This window comes from Ruditapes philippinarum, unplaced genomic scaffold (genome assembly GCF_026571515.1).
Source record: "Ruditapes philippinarum isolate M1 unplaced genomic scaffold, ASM2657151v2 ctg2914_1_1_1_1, whole genome shotgun sequence".
Taxonomy (NCBI): domain Eukaryota; kingdom Metazoa; phylum Mollusca; class Bivalvia; order Venerida; family Veneridae; genus Ruditapes; species Ruditapes philippinarum.
Window position 1 is genome coordinate 33,563 of NW_026856295.1, and position 18,717 is coordinate 52,279.

Consider the following 18,717-nt stretch of genomic DNA (forward strand, 5'->3'; position numbering starts at 1 on the left):
AACACTATAAATATTTTTCTATCTTATCAAATCAGAAATTTTTTAATACTATACACATTTTAAAACAATGTATGAAAATATCTTTTTAAGAGAGTATAAATCGAGATTCAGTTTAACTTCCGGTTTTGAAGATGGCTGATGTTTTGAGCATTTTGAGGCAGTACAACATCAATAAAAAGGAGATAATAGAAAAGGATGATCAGATTATCTTTGGAGAATTTGCTTGGCCTAAAGATGTGAAGACGAACTACCTTGTATGGGGGTAAGATCTTTTTAAAATAATTTGTTGAACTTGAAGAAAAAAGTTTTAATCAGCATGATCAGTGTTACCAGTAGTCTAAATTGTCAAAAGCATGAACAGTTATGTTTTTAGAAATCTACTCATCAAATCATTATGAATTATCCAATGTTAGTAGTGTCAGATGAAAGACAACGACGATGTCAAAAATGAAATGATAATGCAGTGCTAGAAAATTTGAAGTGGAAGTATTTTTTCCTTTCCATGTGGTTTTATTTTGTTGTAGAACTGGTAAAGAAGGGATCCAAAAGGAATACTACACACTCGATTGTATACTATTCTTGTTGAAGAATGTGCAATATGCCCATCCCCTGTATGTCAGAGAGGCTGCTGTGAGTATAAAATAATGATGATAATAAATGATTGTTTTTAATATGAAATTAGGTGCTACCTATGGCGTGGAAGGCTCTTATGATTTATGATTTAAGCATAACATGTTTTGTGTACATGTTAACAAGATCTATAATGCAATTCGTTAAAAAGTAAATGCAGGTATTTTGTACGTTAACAGAAACGAATAAATTGGTGGTGTTCATCCTATCATCGGAAGAGGGACCACTGCGCATGCGTCGGCGTTTGGAAAATCCTGTCCGCCATTTTCTGTTAATCTCTAATCACATATGTTGTTTTTACGTTATTTTTAATGTGCTAATTTATCAAAAAGGATTTAAAAGTAACTTTTTAAAATTAACTATCGTTACTATAGTTCTTATGAATGAAATGAATGTTTATTTTCTGATTTTGTACATCAATCTTTCACCGGAAGTGTTATTAAGCATGCGTCTGCTAGCAATAGTCTGAATTATGTAGACGCTCATTAAAAGCGCTGTGATATCTATATTTAGCTCAAAAGGATTTCAAAATGGCGGCGCCCAGTTAACTAAGGATTTTTTCACAGCTCATTAGGTATAGGATATATATTTTTTTGAAATTTTCATTTACTTTTAATTTGATTTCATTTGAATTGATACGCGTCATACATGTTATCTAGCCTTTGGCCCCGCTCCGACTTTCCACGTATCATGTTAATCACAGACTTAAATTGACAAATCATTTTAATAATTATAACTTGTAAACTAACTGTAACATGTTGGGTATAAAATTTACAGGCTAGCAATGTGCCAGTTGTACGTCGTCCAGACAGGAAAGACTTATTGGCCTATCTGAATGGTGACACATCAACCTCTGCAAGTATTGACAAAAGTGCTCCTCTAGAAATATCTCTACAAAGACCCACACAAGGTTTGAAATTAGATGTCAATTTTGATTTATATTTTAATGAATTTATGGCAAGCAATAGACCAATGTATACTTGAAAGCGATCAATATTAAAAACAATATAAGTAGAACATTATATTTGTTCATCATGTTGTAATTATATGTATATTAAAAGTATTGATAAATTCAACTAATAAGTAGGTCAAGTATATTTATTATTTTATGACATTTTATTATAGTAAAAAGAACTGCCGAAGATACTACAAATGAGCAGGAAAAGAAAAAGCCGAGACTTGAGGTAAATTAAAGTTTTTGATATTTCTAAATAGTATGAAATGTATATAAGCTAATTAAAAACTTATCGTGGTGTAAATCTAGTAAAACTTATTTGACATCTTGAGCTAGATTCTGAGATATTTTGGATTTGGATTGATCACCATCTTACTTAAAAGTATGGAAGCACATTTTTCCTGGTTTCAAAGGTGCTAGCTCATTTTCTAGATGCAGTAGAAAAAGAAATTGAAAAAAAGAAAAAAAAACTCTTCAAATCATTTTCCTATCCAACATGTGTTCCAGTTTAACTGTTAATAGTAATGTTTGTATACTTGTTGGCATACAGGAGGAACAGGTTCAACAGGCCAAGAGAAACTGGATGAACAAAATTGATGCTCCAAGAGAAACCTCGGTCCTTCCAGCCGCTATTGCGTAGGTCTTCTTTTTAAAAAAAGCTATTTTAACATACATGTGCTTCTTTACACTCAGATGTGAAACAGGTTGTTGTTACTTCTTAATTATAACGAGGAACCATGAATATGACCCATTAATTATTACAAGGAAACATGACTATAACCACAAGAGGCTGATACCTTAACCATTTGACCACTGATCCTATTCATATGTCTTTATTTTCTCTCATCAGGGTATTCCATCCAAATTAGTATTAGTAGTTTGAGCTATTCAGATTTGAGTATTCATTCTTAAAGGAGCTCCACTGAGGTTCAAAACCCTTAAAATATAAGACTTGAAATTCTAACATATATCAACTTTGGAACTTCAAATGGACAGATACGCAAAAGATAAAAAAGAAATATACACAGAATTAACTGCGAATCAATTGTTGTGCAATATTTAGTCTGATCTGAGCTTAAAGGGTTTAAATGTTTTTCTTTCTTTTTTTCATTCTTTTTTGTCATTTTGAATAATTAAAATGATTATTCTGGAAAAACAGAGTGAGCATAATATGATCTTAAATTTTGCACATGAGCTATTGGTCTAGTCTTTTATCAAATGGTACACAAATCTCAAAAAAAAAATCCATCCCAAACAAACATCAGTTGAGTCCCTTTAAGCTGTACTTGGCCAAATGCCTTTCACTGTGAGTTGTTTCCTTGTTTATTTTAATGTTTATTTCTTATATTTATGATATATTCTTGTGTGTTTAGGTCATCATCTCTTCACGAAGCTATGCCACTTGAAAAAATTGCTGCCATTAAAGCAAAACGTCTTGCCATTAAAAGAACAAAAATTAAAGGTAAAGAAATTCAGTTATTTTTATTATTTTGTTTTAAATCTTTATCAAAACAAATATGAAAAATAAAGCATTTCATTCTTGCGTAAACTCAGTGTTTTATTATAATTTTTAGGGTAGCATAACAAATGTTGATGAGCTATTTCGAAGATAATAAGTTAAGAACAGCAACAGTATGTTATTTTTGTTTAAATCAAGCAGCTTGAGAGACTGACTCCACCCCATTGGTATAATTATAATGTAATGGGTTATATTTAAAGCTCTTCATTGAATAAATATATCTTGTATTCATCATACCAGGTGATGATGATATACAGCCAGGAGCTTTAGAACAGAGAAGTTTCGTGGACGCTGAAGTTGACGTGACCAGAGATATCGTGAGTCGTGAAAGATTGTGGCGAACACGAACCACTATTCTACAGAGCAATGGCAAGGTACAGTGCGTTTTTACCCATGCTTTAATATGGCAAAGGGAGGTAATCTTTGACTCATGATTTAACTTGTAGGCCCTTTGCAAAGGGAGATAATCATCTGAACATAATGATTTATTCCTATGCTTTAATTTGGTAGATAATATTTTGACACAAACAAATTCAAAATAAAGAATATACAACAGATATACTCTGAAACTGCAAATAAGGATTTCCCCCATCTAGTCCAGGGGCATAAAATCCTTTATATTTAATTATATTTAAAAAAACAAAAAAAAAACAGCAGTTAATTATCACAGTGTTTAGCATGGAATTTTGAACTAATTCACAAAATTAACTAGTTTTCATTGAAATAATATAATTTATGTTTTCAGCAATTTGCAAAGAATATATTCAGTTTACTACAGTCAATAAAGGCGAGAGAGGAAGGTAGTTCTAGAGGTACACATGGCGTCCCTCATACACCATCTGTGGTGAGTGATTTATATCTCATCTGATCTCTTTTTCATCTATTCTTATGTCTTTGGTTTAAATATTATCTCTTTGGTTTAGATATTACCCATATTACCCCTTTTGTTTAAATATTGCCTCTTTGGTTTGAATATGTTCATTTACTTTCACAATCAAAACAAATTCATATATTGATATCATTGAAACTCTTTGAAGTAGACTTTCTGGACTATACTTGATAGTGCTGGTGTTGTATGACTTTTAATCTTAGTTCTATGTTATGCTGATGGTGCTGTACATCTTACATAGTGTGTGCATGTCTTACTGGTTAAAGTTGTCAACTCCAAACCACTAATCCCTCCAAGCCATGGGTTTGAATTCCACCAAAGACTTTCGATTCTTTTGTGTGAGGAAGCTAAGTAGCTTAGCTTATAGAATGTCCGTAGTTGTACTCAGGTTCATGTCTGAAATACTTGATAGAAGGGAACCCCGAGGAAGTTGAAAGTCGCCATGTGACCTCTCCTGTGTTGGTGTGACATAAAGCTCAACCAAATAAATAAACATGATTAAGTTTGATCAAGGTCTAAAGCTCATTAATTGTATGTTAATTTATATTTATGTATATAATTTCAGCCGCAACCAAAACCACAGCCAGTAGCTGGGTATAACAGATACGAACAAGAAAGTTTCAGGAGAAAAGAGGGTAGGTTACTTCTGTAGATCAGAAATTAAATGTGAATTACTTTTCTTATTTCTATACAGGTGTAATCCCCCCATACAACACACACACCAAGCCCTAGTGATAATATGAAAAAGAAGAAAATATTCATTTTTTTTGTGCGATTGAAAATAATGTACAGACAAAATGAAATGACTTTTAACTTTGACTGAGCTTAAGAAGGTCTTGAATAGGTTTCAAAGTTGTATTTGAAAGTTAAAGGTAATATTTTTGTATTTTGTTATTGAAATCTCTTAAAATTGAAATGGACTATCCAAAGTTTAAATTAGGACATATCCATTACAGAAATTAGGCTGGTTACGGGTTGAATTGGAATTTTTCAAGGGTCATGCATCGATACAAACTTACACAATTTAGATTAACTGTTGAACATTTCTGTGTTGTTTCAGCTACTGAGGGATTTAACATTGAAACTATGGGAACATACCACGGTATGACGCTCAAGTCTGTGACAGAGGGAGCATCAGCCAGGAAGACCGCTAAGCCAGAACCCGCACAACCGGCTCAGCAGGTTTCCCGACCAATATCTCAGGCAAGACCACCACCTAACCAGAAAAAAGGTAATGCAGTAGAATATGAGTGTTTGTTTATTATAATTTTATGTGATTGTGAAAGTTGCCAATGGTACATATTAAAGATCCTGTAACATGGTTTTATTTCATGAATATGATGCTCAAATTAAGATTTGTCAATATTGTAAGTTCCAATAAGCATTATTTATAAAGATATTACCCAATTTAACATTTCATGTAAATAAAGGGAGGTAATTAGAAATTTATTTTCTATAAATTCTATATAAATTTTTTTTTATAATTTTTTTGCAATTGTGGTATACACACAGTAACAATATCAATCACAAAACAAACAGAATCTTTAACTGTTGCCAAGGAGATAAATTCTGGCCTCCATGCACATCTGTGCTGTCTTGTTAGACTAATGAGTGTCCTACTATGTTATGCTAGAAATGTTGTATTTGTTTGTTTTGGGTTTAACATCACATCGACACAGTATAGGTCATATCGCGACGTTCCAGCTTTACTGGTGGAGGAAGACCTCAGATGCCCTTTCGTGCATTATTTCAGGCACGAACGGGCACCTGAGTAGAACCACCGATGTTCCGTAAGCTAGCTGGATAGCTTCCTCACATGAAAGAATCCAAAGTCCCTGTCGGGATTCGAACCCACAGCGGTGAGGGGCAAGTGGTTTGAAGTCAACGACCTTAACCACTCGGCCACGGACGCCCCAGAAATGTTACAAATGTTTGACACATTTTTATGAGGGTTTGAGACTTGTCTATTTTAATTTATTTTTAACTCATCAGTGAGTGTTTTCACATATCTGTTTGTACTTTGATCTTTGAGTGTTTGGCACTTGTCTGTTTATCACTCATCTATGAGAGTTAAAATTCATCTTTTAGTGGTTTTTTGTTGTTGTTTTTTTCTGCTGATCATTGAGTTTTCTTTAGTTTTTTATCAGTGTTTATCAGGATTATATGATTGTTTAGAAAAAAATATCTAAAAAAAAAAGATTGATCTAACACAACGTATAAAAGATGCTCTTACACTCTTTCCTAGTTTTTATGCATGAACATGATAAATGACATATACCTTTCTTAAATGCAAATGAATAAATCTGGAATTTTCATGCATCATATTCATTCATTAAATATTAATCAGTTGAATATTCATTGATTGATTTGTTTATTATTTGTTGGATATTCATTTTGTCTGTTATTCATTAGTTGAATATTCATTTGTTGAATGTTGATGAGTTTAATATGCCTTTGTTGATATGTTGATTATTTGTTTGATATTCATTTTGTCAACTATTCATTTGTGTAATGTTGATAGTGTTGATATGTTGAATATTGATGTGTTGAATATTCAGTTATTGATATGTGATTATTTGTAGGATATTCATTTTCTCAATTATTCATTTGTTGAATATTCATTTGTTTAATATTGTTGAATATTCATTTATTGATTTTCTAAATGTTGATTTCTTGAATGTCAATTTGTTGACTTGTTGAATTCAAGTCTCAAGTTTATTGTAATGTAATTCTAGGCCATCGGCCCAAATACATTATATTATAACAGAAAGATACATGTACATCTGATTGTTTCACTTGCTGAATATTCATGTGTGATATTTCAGGATCTCGAACCCCCATCATCATCATACCAGCAGCAACAACAGCCCTTATTACAATGTTTAATGCTAAAGATATTCTACAAGATCTCAAGTAAGTTTATCATTATTTTATACCCCACCCACCACTTTCAAAATGTACCAGGGAAAAAAAATTGTATGATTAGATTGAGGGTTGTCAAATGTTTTGTAAAGGTTATTTTGTTGAGTGGTAAAGGACACAGATTCTAAATAAGGTCTTTTAGCATTGATTGTCATTTTAAGTGATTACTATAGAATTTACGCATTTTTAGCTATCATCAAAAGAGGCTTGTGTCAGGTAACTCTGTAAACTGTTGGAATATGCAAATTATACCAATTTCAAAACTTAAAATATCTAGGCTATCAATTTGTTTCCCTGCTTTAATCTTGAAGGAGTTGGAACAGAAAGGGCTTCATTAATTTAACACAATTGAATTGTTTTATGAAAATGGTTAAAACATTCATTCTGGTGATTTGAAAACATTAAGCTCTGATTTTGCTCCTGTGATATGTTTTTTGTTGTTGCTGATTTTTCCCCCAGAAATTTTAATAACACTGGGTCTTTTAATTTAAGTTCATTGATTTAATTGTTTGTTAAAACGCAAACAAATTTTATATGGATTACCAACCACCAAATAAAGGTTACCCTTTAAAAATCTTGAAAATGGATCATCCCATGGAAGCTATGAAAATAACAATATTATGTAATAATTGCAGACTAGTTTGGTTAGAGATCATGTAGAAGTGCAATATCTCCCACGCGCCCTTGCCACAGCTCTAGCCCCTTTATGACTTGTATTTTGTTTATTTACAGATATGTTGGCACCGAAGAAAAGAAGTCCCAGGGTGCCAAACGTGATAATGAAGTGCTTATTCAGCGACGGAAAACCGGTGCAAATACCGTACCATACCGAATAATTGATAATGCTTTAAAACTCACAACGGAAGACTGGTATGTTATAATGTTTCTAACACCAGCCAAGTTTTAATTGGATATTCTCTTTTAGAGCTAATACAAATTGTTATTGATACAACTGATATTCATGTTGGAAATTTTGTTGGAAATATTGGAACTATTCATGTTTTTACTTGTGGTTAAAGTTCATTCTTATCATATTTAAAATGACATTATGCTAACTTTTTTTTTCGCTGTCAATAATGAATTAGTTAATACTTTAAAAGATTGGCTATAATAATGATAATTGATTAATAATTGATAATGAAAAATGTGTATGATGCGATATTAAACATACCGAAATTATAAAAAAAAAAGACTGCCCCAACCTTTTTAAGAATTAAGCATTATCGATACAGTTTGAACATTATATAGCAAAACCCATCAATTACATGGATTATTGATTATTTTTCTGAGTAAAAAATAAAATTGAACACAATTTTAGCTATTTTTATTTTCAACTTTTAACCAACCATTTACACTGTGATGAGCATAATGTCACTTGATGTTATAAATTAGTAACTGAAATATAATTATAGGAAAACTTTTGTTTATATTATTATAACAGGGACAGGGTAGTGGCAGTGTTTGTTCAAGGTCCAGCCTGGCAGTTTAAAGGTTGGCCGTGGGATGGTAACCCTACTGAGATTTTCTCTAAAAGTACGCACAATTTCATCAACTCTCTTTGTTTTGTGATTTACTTACTACATGTATTATCATCGTCTTCAGTAATATTTCACTTATGTTTTAGTATTTATGTTCTTTATTCCATTATTTTAAAATTAGTTGGTCTACAATGGGCACATTTTCCATAATAATGTCAAATATTGATATAAAAATGAGCCAAAATATTTCAAGAAAATCAAACTTGATGAAAATATACTAACCTTGTGATCTGTGTTTTAAGTACTTGTTTTCTATTTCAGTAAAAGCATTTCATTTGAAATGGTGTGAATTGCCTCTGGACAACAATGTTAAAAAGTGGAATGTTACAGTGGTCAACCTGGACAGAAACAGACGACATTTAGACCGTGCCAGTCTACAGGTTGTCTGGGAAGTCCTTGATAAGTAAGTAACCCTTTACAATACTGTATTCGGAGCAAAAGTGCTCTCTTCATGACTAGAATGTTTTTAAGCTCACTTGTCACAAAGCTTTTGTGATCGCTTTTCATCCGGCGTTCGTCCAAACGACATCTCCTCATAAACCACTAAACCAATTTCATCCAAACTTTACAGGAATGTCCCTTTGGTGGTCCCCTTTAAAAATTGTTCAAAGAATTTAATTCCACGCAAAACTCTGGTTGCCATAGCAACCGAAAGAAAAAACTTAAAATATCTTCTTTTAGTTTAAACATATTTTATTCATAATCATACACAGTACATAATATACAATCATTCAATATATACAATGATGAAATGGATTAGAACGAAAGATATAAAATCTTATATAGTTCTTTTAAAAAACTTACTGCTGGCTATTTGGACAAATGATGTTAATTGATTGAAGCTTTGTTTTTGCTGGCTGCTACACAATCTAACCTTACAGTTAGTGTGAAATAAGATCAGCCAGCATGTTGCTTGTTTGTGTTAGTCTGATCATGGTCTGCACTGTTTGCTACACTACATATATATTTAGAATTTTTTAATGGTTTTGTCCAGATTAAAAAGACAATCATTGTTAAGGTTTAAGTAGTCATGTGGATTAGTAGTCAATAATATGCCGAGAAATTGGTAACTACTGGCTAGTTATCCAGTAAAGCTGGTTCGGTGGATTGTCCGTAAAGATATGACTAAAATCTGCATAACAACCCACAGAAAAGCAAACAAACCTTCCAAATAAGTTAATTTTGTCATAATTTTATCATTTGGGTAGCTACTATATGTTATTACTTTACCATCATTAAGATCTATCATAAGTTGATAGAATTGATATTAGTAACAAATTTATCTCCTATTTTCAGATACATGGCTAAAGACAAGCCTCATTTGAGATTCTGAAGAGGTGGTTCGTTTGAACAGTTATGGTGAACAGATTGTTTTGATACATGGCAAATTGACAAGTGTCCGTTATGATTCAAATTGGTCGTATCAAATCAGCATATAACTCAGATCATACTATAGTGCTTACTGACAGATTAAATAACAGATATCTTTAAAAGATGTGATTGTAATGTTCTACATGGATTAAATAGTTTTCATGTTAAATCAGGACCTGTTGAAGTGATTCAAGTTGGACAGGGTGGTTTTTTTTACACATTAAGTTAATAAAACATAATGATTGATGTGAAGAGATGGGGTTTATTTTAACAGACCCTAATTTTGCAAAGTGGCTTTTTTACAATCTCTGTTTTTTGCAAAGTGTTGTTTTTTTTTTCTTTCTTGGAGAAACTATTTGTGCAAAGTTGTGATTATAAGAACTGCCTTTAATAATGTATCATGGTTATTCTTTTACATTCTTGTTGTATCTAACATAGATCAGAATGTAAGCTTATGTATGGTGTTAAAATAGGGTATTTCATGCTGGTTATTTATTACGAATGATCAAGTCAGGATCACATCAGATGCTGAATTTTTGACAAGGACTTTTTCATGCCAGGAAGCTACCAAGCTAGCTTTAGGAAGGATTGTGGTTCTACTAAAATACCCTCTTCTGCCTGTTATAATGCATAGAAGTGTACCTTAAATCTTCCTTCCTCCAGTAATGCTGGAAATATGCCATATTCATGACCTTGACCGTGTCACCGAGACTTAAAATTAAATCACACCAGTATAAATTTGTATGCAATTTAGATGTTTGTTTCTGTTGGGATGTAATTGTCCATTTAATATAAGCAGTCGACTGGATATATAATGTATAAAGGATATAAAAAAGAAATTATTGTGACAACTTTGTGTGGTCAATTGCAACGTTATAGAAAATGTTGGGATATATTAAAGGCTTACTGATGAATGATTAGTAACAAAATTGAATGAACATTCAATTAAAGTTTGTTTTTGTATTATCTTAAGTTTGAATTCTGCTTGTTAAAAAATATGATTGCTATAATTTTGTATTTTAATTCTTATACCTGTAAAGTAACAGAAGTTAAATGAAAATCAAATATTTTTGTTCAGTTCCACAATTAACTCCAGTGATGGCAATGTGATACAGATTAAAGAATAGTTAGTTGTTCACTGTATTAAATTGAAGAAAATATAGAAACTAAATGAATAAACTTAAAAAGAAACTACCCGATTCTTTTTTATGAAACAGGTTTATTTTGATACAAAATATATGATGTTGATGTATTTTTTGCTAAGGACCCTTCAATGTCCTTATTTGTAAGTGTAAATATGTACAAATATTGAAAAAAGAAATAAAATGAAAATTGAAAATGTTGATTTTGTCTTATATTTACTTCAGATACAAAATGAAGAAATTTCTTAAGTTAAGATTGTATGATATAAAGTATTTCCCTCATTCCAGCACCAATTTAGCCAATTCCCTCATTCCAATTTAGCCAATTCCATCATTTCAGCACCAATTTAGACAATTCCCTCATTCCAGCACCAATTTAGACAATTCCCTCATTCCAGCACCAATTTAGCCAATTCCCTCATTCTGGCACCAATTTAGATAATTCCCTCATTCTGGCACCAATTTAGCCAATTCCCTCATTCCAGTACCAATTCCCTCATTCCAGCACCAATTTAGACAATTCCCTCATTCCAGCACCAATTTAGACAATTCCCTCATTCCAGCACCAATTTAGCCAATTCCCTCATACCGGCACCAATTTAGATAATTCCCTCATTCTGGCACCAATTTACCAATTCCCTCACCAGTACAATTTCCCCTATTCCGCACCAATTTTTGACAATTCCTCTTTCCGCACCAAATTTTGAAAAATTCCCCTATTGCACCAATTCTAAAAACACAAAGGGCATAATTCGTTAAATTTGTCCAAGCAAAAAATTTCCTTCCTTTATCCATCACACATTATTTTTCATCCTGGAAGTTTTTTAAGCAAAATTTTCCATCCCTTTTTGGAATTGCTTCAAAAGAATTTCCTACGGAAAAAAATTGAGGAAATCTACGCAAAATGCTCCCCCCTTTTGGGGAAAAATTATGGTTATTTCTGTTCCACAACTTTTCAAAAAATAAAACGGAAATTATTAAAAAGCAGTATTAAAGGGAAAAAACTTTGGGTCCAAAAAACCCTTCTTCTTCATTCAAATGAAACCTTTTGGAATATTAAAAACAAACAACCTTGCAGCTTGGGGAGGGTAAAGTAGTTGAAAATACTTTACTTTTTTAAAATAATAAAAAACAAATTAACAAAAAATAAGTTTTTTTTGTTTTTGGGTTCATAGCGTTGGTCAAATTTTTACATATAAATAGCATTCAAAAGATTTCAATGTATGAATTTTTTTAAACAAAGTTTTATCATAAGTAAAACCCCGTATAAAACAAAATGGTCCAAATAGCCTACTTTTTTTCAAATCAACATTTTTTGGAAAAAGAAAAAAAACAAAAAAAGAAATGAGTAGGCCAAATAAAAAAGGAACTTTCTGTATGAAAAAAAGCCCCTGAAAAAAATACATATTGTTTTATACTCCCTTTTTTTTCACTTCATCAAACATTTTTTAAACAGAATGTCAGTTATCGTGAAAAATGAAACAATTTAAGCAATGAAATAAATGAAAATATTCACAAAGAGGACGAAACCAGGCAAAAACATTACAAAACTTGATTAGCATTTTTATACAAGAAATGAGTTAATAGGAGGGGTAAGAAAGGTGGCTGATGAAATGCATGTAAGAAATATATAAATAAAGCAATGTATTTACAAAATGAAGCTGTCTTAAGGGGGGCAATTATGGTGGGGTACTTTGATGGGCAATAATGGTGGGGTACTTTGAAGGGCATGAAAATGGGAAATGGGGTACTTTAAGGGGAAATTATGGTAGGGAACTTTGCAGGGCAAACTGGTTTAAACATATTAAATAAATCCAAAGCTTGCAATGTATTTTCTAAATAAATTTGCTTATAAAATGGTAGCTTTGAGCTAACTTTCTATGTAAAGGATATTGAAATAGTCGGAGCAAAATAGTTTCAGGTACTAATATTGCATTACGTTGTCTGATTCAGCTCAAAAAGCAGCGTGCATTCAATCATAGGCTTGGTGCAAAAATGGTTGAATGTCTTATTCTTAAAACGCATGACGTCCTTGGTTACAAAATTTGCAATTTGGAGGTGTGTTACTTTAAATATGACACACAATGGGTTTTACTGATTAATGTCATAGGTAAATACATGAATACAGTGAAGCACCATAGGGTCTTTATTCCAACAGAACTCTTTAAAAATGTCGAGACTGTCAGGAATGACCAACTTTAATTTATAACAATGACCTGAATGGTTTATGTACAATGAACTTTGTCATTATCTATTTGATGAAGATATAAATGCAATGTTAAAGGGTTTTAAACTATAAAAGGAAAAAAGATCTATTAAATTTAAAAAAGAAACAAAAAGCATACACAAAATAAAACGGTACATATCTGGTGGTGGTTTTCTGTTAACACTTGTGAATTATGTAAGAGAAAAAATTCCCTTACTGAGTACAGATTATACAGTTCCCTAACAAAATATTGTACTGCTGTTTTTAGTGGGTTGAGTGATATATGATTTTGCATCTTTCCTACCCGCATGATCACAATTTAACAAATGTTATCCTTACGCTGTATAAAGTAAAGGTATGATTTAAATCAAAATATAAACAAAATGGATGACAGAATGCAAATAGCCTCATCTAGCTTAAAACCCTTTAACATGGCGAGACAATCTATTTTCTAACTCTTTCTCCTATCTATATTTGAGCAACAGGTAGTCCCTATGTGAAAATTTTATAAAAAATCTTTATGGAAGACAATGCTGTACCACAATTATGTAAAATGAATATATGAGGCAATTACCAATATTAGGCTTTTTACTTATAAACATTTTTTTTAAAGTTGTATTTAGGCCATTCTATAAAATTTGAGTAGGCAAATTTATAAGAACCTTTCAAAATACTTCTGTACAAAATTAACAATATATGAACAAAGTAACATATGTGACAAAAAATGTAGAAAAAACATTAAGTGCAAGAAAATTTTGGCATCAGTCAGTCGGTGGAAGACATTACTATGAAAACAAAATGATGATTTATTTACATTATAATATCATGAACTGTTGGCAAAAAGGTTTATAAGCACTACAACATTTTATAAATATACATACATATATATATATACACACACATACAATATATCACAATTCAATTTTTCATAATCCACAATATAAATGCGCCAAAAAAAAGATATGAACCTCTTATAAGTCGCTCCCCCTTTTTCCTTACTCACTTTTTGACTTAAAAAATGTGACTTATAGATGAGAACATGAGGTTCATGTCATTATCACAATTTAGCTACATAGATCTAAACTTCACTTTTTATCCTTTTATCAATTCAACCTTAGTATTTTACTCTACTTATCACCTTCTATGGTTATAAATAGAATTATCAACATGTTTCCTATCAATATAAAGCTAAAGTGTTCCAAATTCTTTTCAACATCAATCTGTAATCCTTCATAAGTTGGATATACATTTTTTTTGCAACAGTAAAGCACTACTATCAAAGATTTTCTGCCTGTAGAGATGCTGAAATCACCATTTTAAATAATCATCTTCCAATTGTCTTCATATATTAAATATTTCAACCTTCTTTATTGGCACATTAGCAAATTAGAGAAATATGGAAGACCAGTAATGTCAGTTTTTCACAAGTTACACATCTTTATCCCCTCGGCTATAACAACTTTTGGATCCTAAGGACACATCTTAATCCGTCTCACTTCACAATATTTACATTTTTTGGTGGGAGAGATTATTTGCGGGGACTACGAGACGGGCTCCTATAAGGGCTGTTTGGTCGATGCTGTTGTTGGCGGTGCTCCAAATTGTGTCTAGCATGGGAAATTACATTTAATGTAGATTCCACTGAAAAAAAAATACAAGAAATATTACATTCAAAGAATACTGAAAGTAGATGAATGATACAACTTGTAATTAACTTCAGAAATTAAACTTTTCTAAGTAACAATTTGCTTCTTATTGAATACAGTATTGCATCGTATCTGAAACAAGTTGGCACTTCAGTTAACTGTCATACTATCTGAGTATGTGATTTGTTTTAGCTTTCACTTACACAAACACTTTTCAAGTTCTAATTATGAGTAAAGAGAGACCTCAGCAGGGTTCATACAGATCTCCAATGCCAAAATTCAAGGACTTTTTAAGCACTATTTAAGCATGTTTTCCATTTTTCAAGCACATTTGTTGCACATATAACAACACAATTTTCAATCGAAGATGGGAAGTTTATTTGCCATTTTTTGTTGAATACACATTTTCTGACCACAATTTTAAGGAATTTATAGAAGAACAAGAAAGGGTCATCAAATACAGATTAGTTCAAAACAACTGCAATTTGCCCACTTACTGTTACCTTGAGTAAACATTTTATTGATTTTGATACTAAATTGGATCATTTTCTTTTTACTTTGTTAATTTTTATCGAAACTATGTTATTCTGTGTTTCAAATTTTCAAGCACATTTTCAGCATATTTAAACACTTTTTAAGCACTTTTCAAGAGAGTAATCAAATTCAAGGACTTTTAAGCACTTTTTTTCATTTTTAAGCACTTTTTAAGAAAGGGACTCAAATTTAAGCACTTTTTAAGACTGTATGAACCCTGCTCAGTATATTTTTCAGGGGGGGGTGATGGTGGGGGGAGCAAACAATAGCAATTGACATCAACATGTCATAACCTAGCACAAGGGCTCTCTCACAGAAAGAAAACAAAAACATTTTTATGTCCGTTGTAAATAAAAGGAAATTTCAAAATCACTGACATTAACAACCATGAGAAGCCTAGATTACCCAAATGATTGTGGTTGCTTACTTCAAATAATTATAACTTGCCTCTCTACTGTGCTTCAAAAAGCCTGCTGTGAATTAAATAACAGTGCATATAAGGTAGGGCACTTAAGATATATATTTTTTTTTATGGAAAATTGCCATACGGTTTATACAGTGTCTGTGTGTTGTAACAAGAATAAACCACTTGGCCTAAGAGGCATGAAAACTTTAATATACAGTTAACACTTAACCTGCTGAATCTTACGTAATGACTTTGCTTTGAATTTGGAACAGTCCATTCCATGTTTAAGGTATTTAAATATCAAAATACCAGTACACAAAAATTGAGCTGCCACCAGTATAGACCCTGTCCACACTACAGAGGCATAAAGGCTGGCCTGGCTCTATACTGGTGGTTGGCATTGGCTAATAACATAACAACTTGAGGATTGAACAGAGTAGAAAATAGATCTTACATCTTTCACAGATCATGTCCTCACTTCTCTGCAGACCATTGCTGTCTTTATTTAACTTCTCCCTCAATCTGCTCACTTCTTCCCTCAACAAAGCATTCTAAACAAAATCATCAAAACAACCATTTTAACATAACATTTTTACCAATAGACTTACTCCGCAATTAAGAATATCTTCGGTTTTTCTCCGCTAATTTGTTGGTACAAACAAAGCTTTACAGTTACAACTTCGAAAATATGCACCACAGGTTACATCATAGGTTAATTAATCTATTGCGACAGGTAGTGCATCGTGAAGCTTTAACAGTAAAAGTTTGTACCTACAGATTAGCTGGGAAAAACCCCACATTTGCCAAGCTCCGGATAATGTCTATTACCAGGAAAGACTATACACTTTCAACCTTTTTTTTCATTTTTATTCTAAATTTTATTTTCATAAGCTTTCTGTTTTGTAAATGCTTCATTTTTTCACATTAATTAAATACAATGGCAAATTGATAAATGATATTATAGTACTAGTGGTACTACTAATTAATCAGTCATTTTCAGATACTGCAAGAACAACTACTTTCCTGCATTGGAATCATAGTTTCCACTCAAGAAAAAAAATTAGTCCCGTTAAAAAAATTAAAGGAAATAAAAAAACTTCGTACTCATAGAATCACAAACATGTCATTTTCCTGATGATATGAATATTAATAAAAGTTTAATTATCTTAATTCAACAAACATTTATTAAAGCATATTTGGCAATCTTAGTTATTCTTATCATATTTACCCGATCCAAGAGCTTCTGGTTTACAAACTCCCCGCGCTCGTTCGGACACGGTAGTTCACTCGTCCAGAAGAAGCCGACTAGAGAGAGCTGACTGTCACAACAGATACGCAGATTCTCCACAGCATAGGATATCTCCTTCATTATACCATATTCTTTACTCTGTAATAACACAAATTAAAACTGTAAATAAAAAATCCCTGATTTTTTCGTATTTCAAGGCTCAGTCTGCCCTTACAACAGGGCCTTACAGTGTCATGTGACTTTCCCTTATGCTATCTGACACACTCATTGTCATCTCAATTTTTTTGTATATATTCCTTAATGTATCCTAACATTCTTTTATATGTTCTTAAAGTGAAACTGTATTAATTACACACAATTTCATTTTGAAAAAAAAATTTTCATTCTAAAAAATGTTCATAACTAACTAACATGAGCAGGCTTCAAAGTTTTCCTCCTAAAAATAATAAGTAATTAGTATCTAAAATTTTATGGAAGAAAATATACCTGAATTATCTTTTGTATTGGTTTTCTGCCCCCAGAGATCAAATAAGTCATGTGGTATAGGCAGATTTTTACTTAGTAATTATAAATATGATGTGAACATAAAGTCATCTGTTTAAAGTTTATTAAAGAATAACTTGTTGGCATAAAATTATATGTGCAACAGCTACTACAAAGAATTCACCATTTCTTTAATGCACTTGTTGTAGTGCACATGCACAAAAAAATGCACTTTGCATGACCAAAATAAAATACACTATTTCTAAATACCAAATTTTTTTTTTTTCAACTAATCTGTTGAAAGGATCAAACATGCTTAGATTCATCACATGCCACAATTCATTCATTTATCAAGGCATAGTAAAATATGTACATGTACAAGCAATAAAACCTTCACCATCCTATGTAAATAGGGTATTTTCATTTAGTTATCTGGTTAGATGTGGTATAAACAAGGTCTCTGGGATCGGTGTAGAGCGAGCCGAGTCTGCAGGTTCAAGCCCGACTTTGCAGAATTTCAACTCGACAAATTCCCCCCATAGCATTCAATACGAAGACAAAATGGTTAAAGACTATTCATTATTTATAAATTCATACATGTGAATTTTTTTTTATGATCAAGTGGGAGATTTTTCTTCAAAAAGAGGGAGATTTTAGAATTAACATTAAACAAAGAAGGAAATTCTGACATAAAAAATAGGGAGATTTCTTTAATTTGTGAAAATACCCCTTATTTTAAGATAAATCTTTGAAAATATGGCTGCAGAAAGTGGGAGTCTCCCGCTAAAAGTGGGAGAGTTCACATGTATGTAAATTCAAAGTCTGTCATGCATGAGTGAGGAACAATTCAATTGGTCTTTTTTGTCAGAGGCAACTTCTCCACAAAGTACAGAGATGGATTGGACAAAATGAACCACATGCTGTCCCACATATAAATCTAGCAACATTGATGATTACATACATATATTTCAACCCACTTTGACTTAACTACTGCACATATACTGAGGGATCATTCTTTAGTGTGATATTATAACGTTTGTGATATTGGCATGTTATTTCATCAAAATAACTAAACGATTTACCCTGTATAATAAAATTGTTTAAGTGTAAAATAAATTCCCACGCCTTCTGAATAAAATCTCTACTTTAACACTACAGTTCTTTCCATTTATTTCTTCATACTGGCAGAATAAAAGAAAATCTCTCACTTTAATACTGGCCCAATGA

At 31.8% G+C, this 18,717-nt stretch overlaps 2 protein-coding genes across 5 annotated transcripts in view; one reads left to right on the top strand and one right to left on the bottom strand.

Moving 5' to 3' along the window:
- Nucleotides 1–102: 102 nt before the first annotated feature.
- Nucleotides 103–11,163, top strand: LOC132746115 (parafibromin-like). The gene is made up of 15 exons (XM_060735182.1): nucleotides 103–262; nucleotides 525–630; nucleotides 1,408–1,540; nucleotides 1,756–1,814; nucleotides 2,136–2,221; nucleotides 2,959–3,047; nucleotides 3,345–3,478; nucleotides 3,850–3,948; nucleotides 4,559–4,628; nucleotides 5,054–5,224; nucleotides 6,819–6,906; nucleotides 7,648–7,785; nucleotides 8,357–8,448; nucleotides 8,715–8,856; nucleotides 9,750–11,163. The coding sequence occupies exons 1-15, from the start codon at nucleotides 132–134 to the stop codon at nucleotides 9,784–9,786; spliced, it is 1,575 nt and encodes a 524-aa protein (XP_060591165.1). The 5' UTR covers nucleotides 103–131; the 3' UTR covers nucleotides 9,787–11,163.
- A 1,214-nt stretch (nucleotides 11,164–12,377) lies between these two features.
- LOC132746118 (uncharacterized) overlaps nucleotides 12,378–18,717 on the bottom strand; it is a 40,392-nt gene continuing 34,052 nt past the window's right edge. For all 4 annotated transcript variants that reach the window (XM_060735188.1, XM_060735187.1, XM_060735186.1 and 1 more), the window contains 3 exons: nucleotides 16,987–17,145; nucleotides 16,213–16,309; nucleotides 12,378–14,813 (listed from right to left, as the gene is read on the bottom strand). In XM_060735188.1, coding sequence (XP_060591171.1) covers nucleotides 14,701–14,813; nucleotides 16,213–16,309; nucleotides 16,987–17,145 — 369 coding nt within the window. In that variant the 3' untranslated portion in view covers nucleotides 12,378–14,700. The remainder of the gene's footprint in view (nucleotides 14,814–16,212; nucleotides 16,310–16,986; nucleotides 17,146–18,717) is intronic.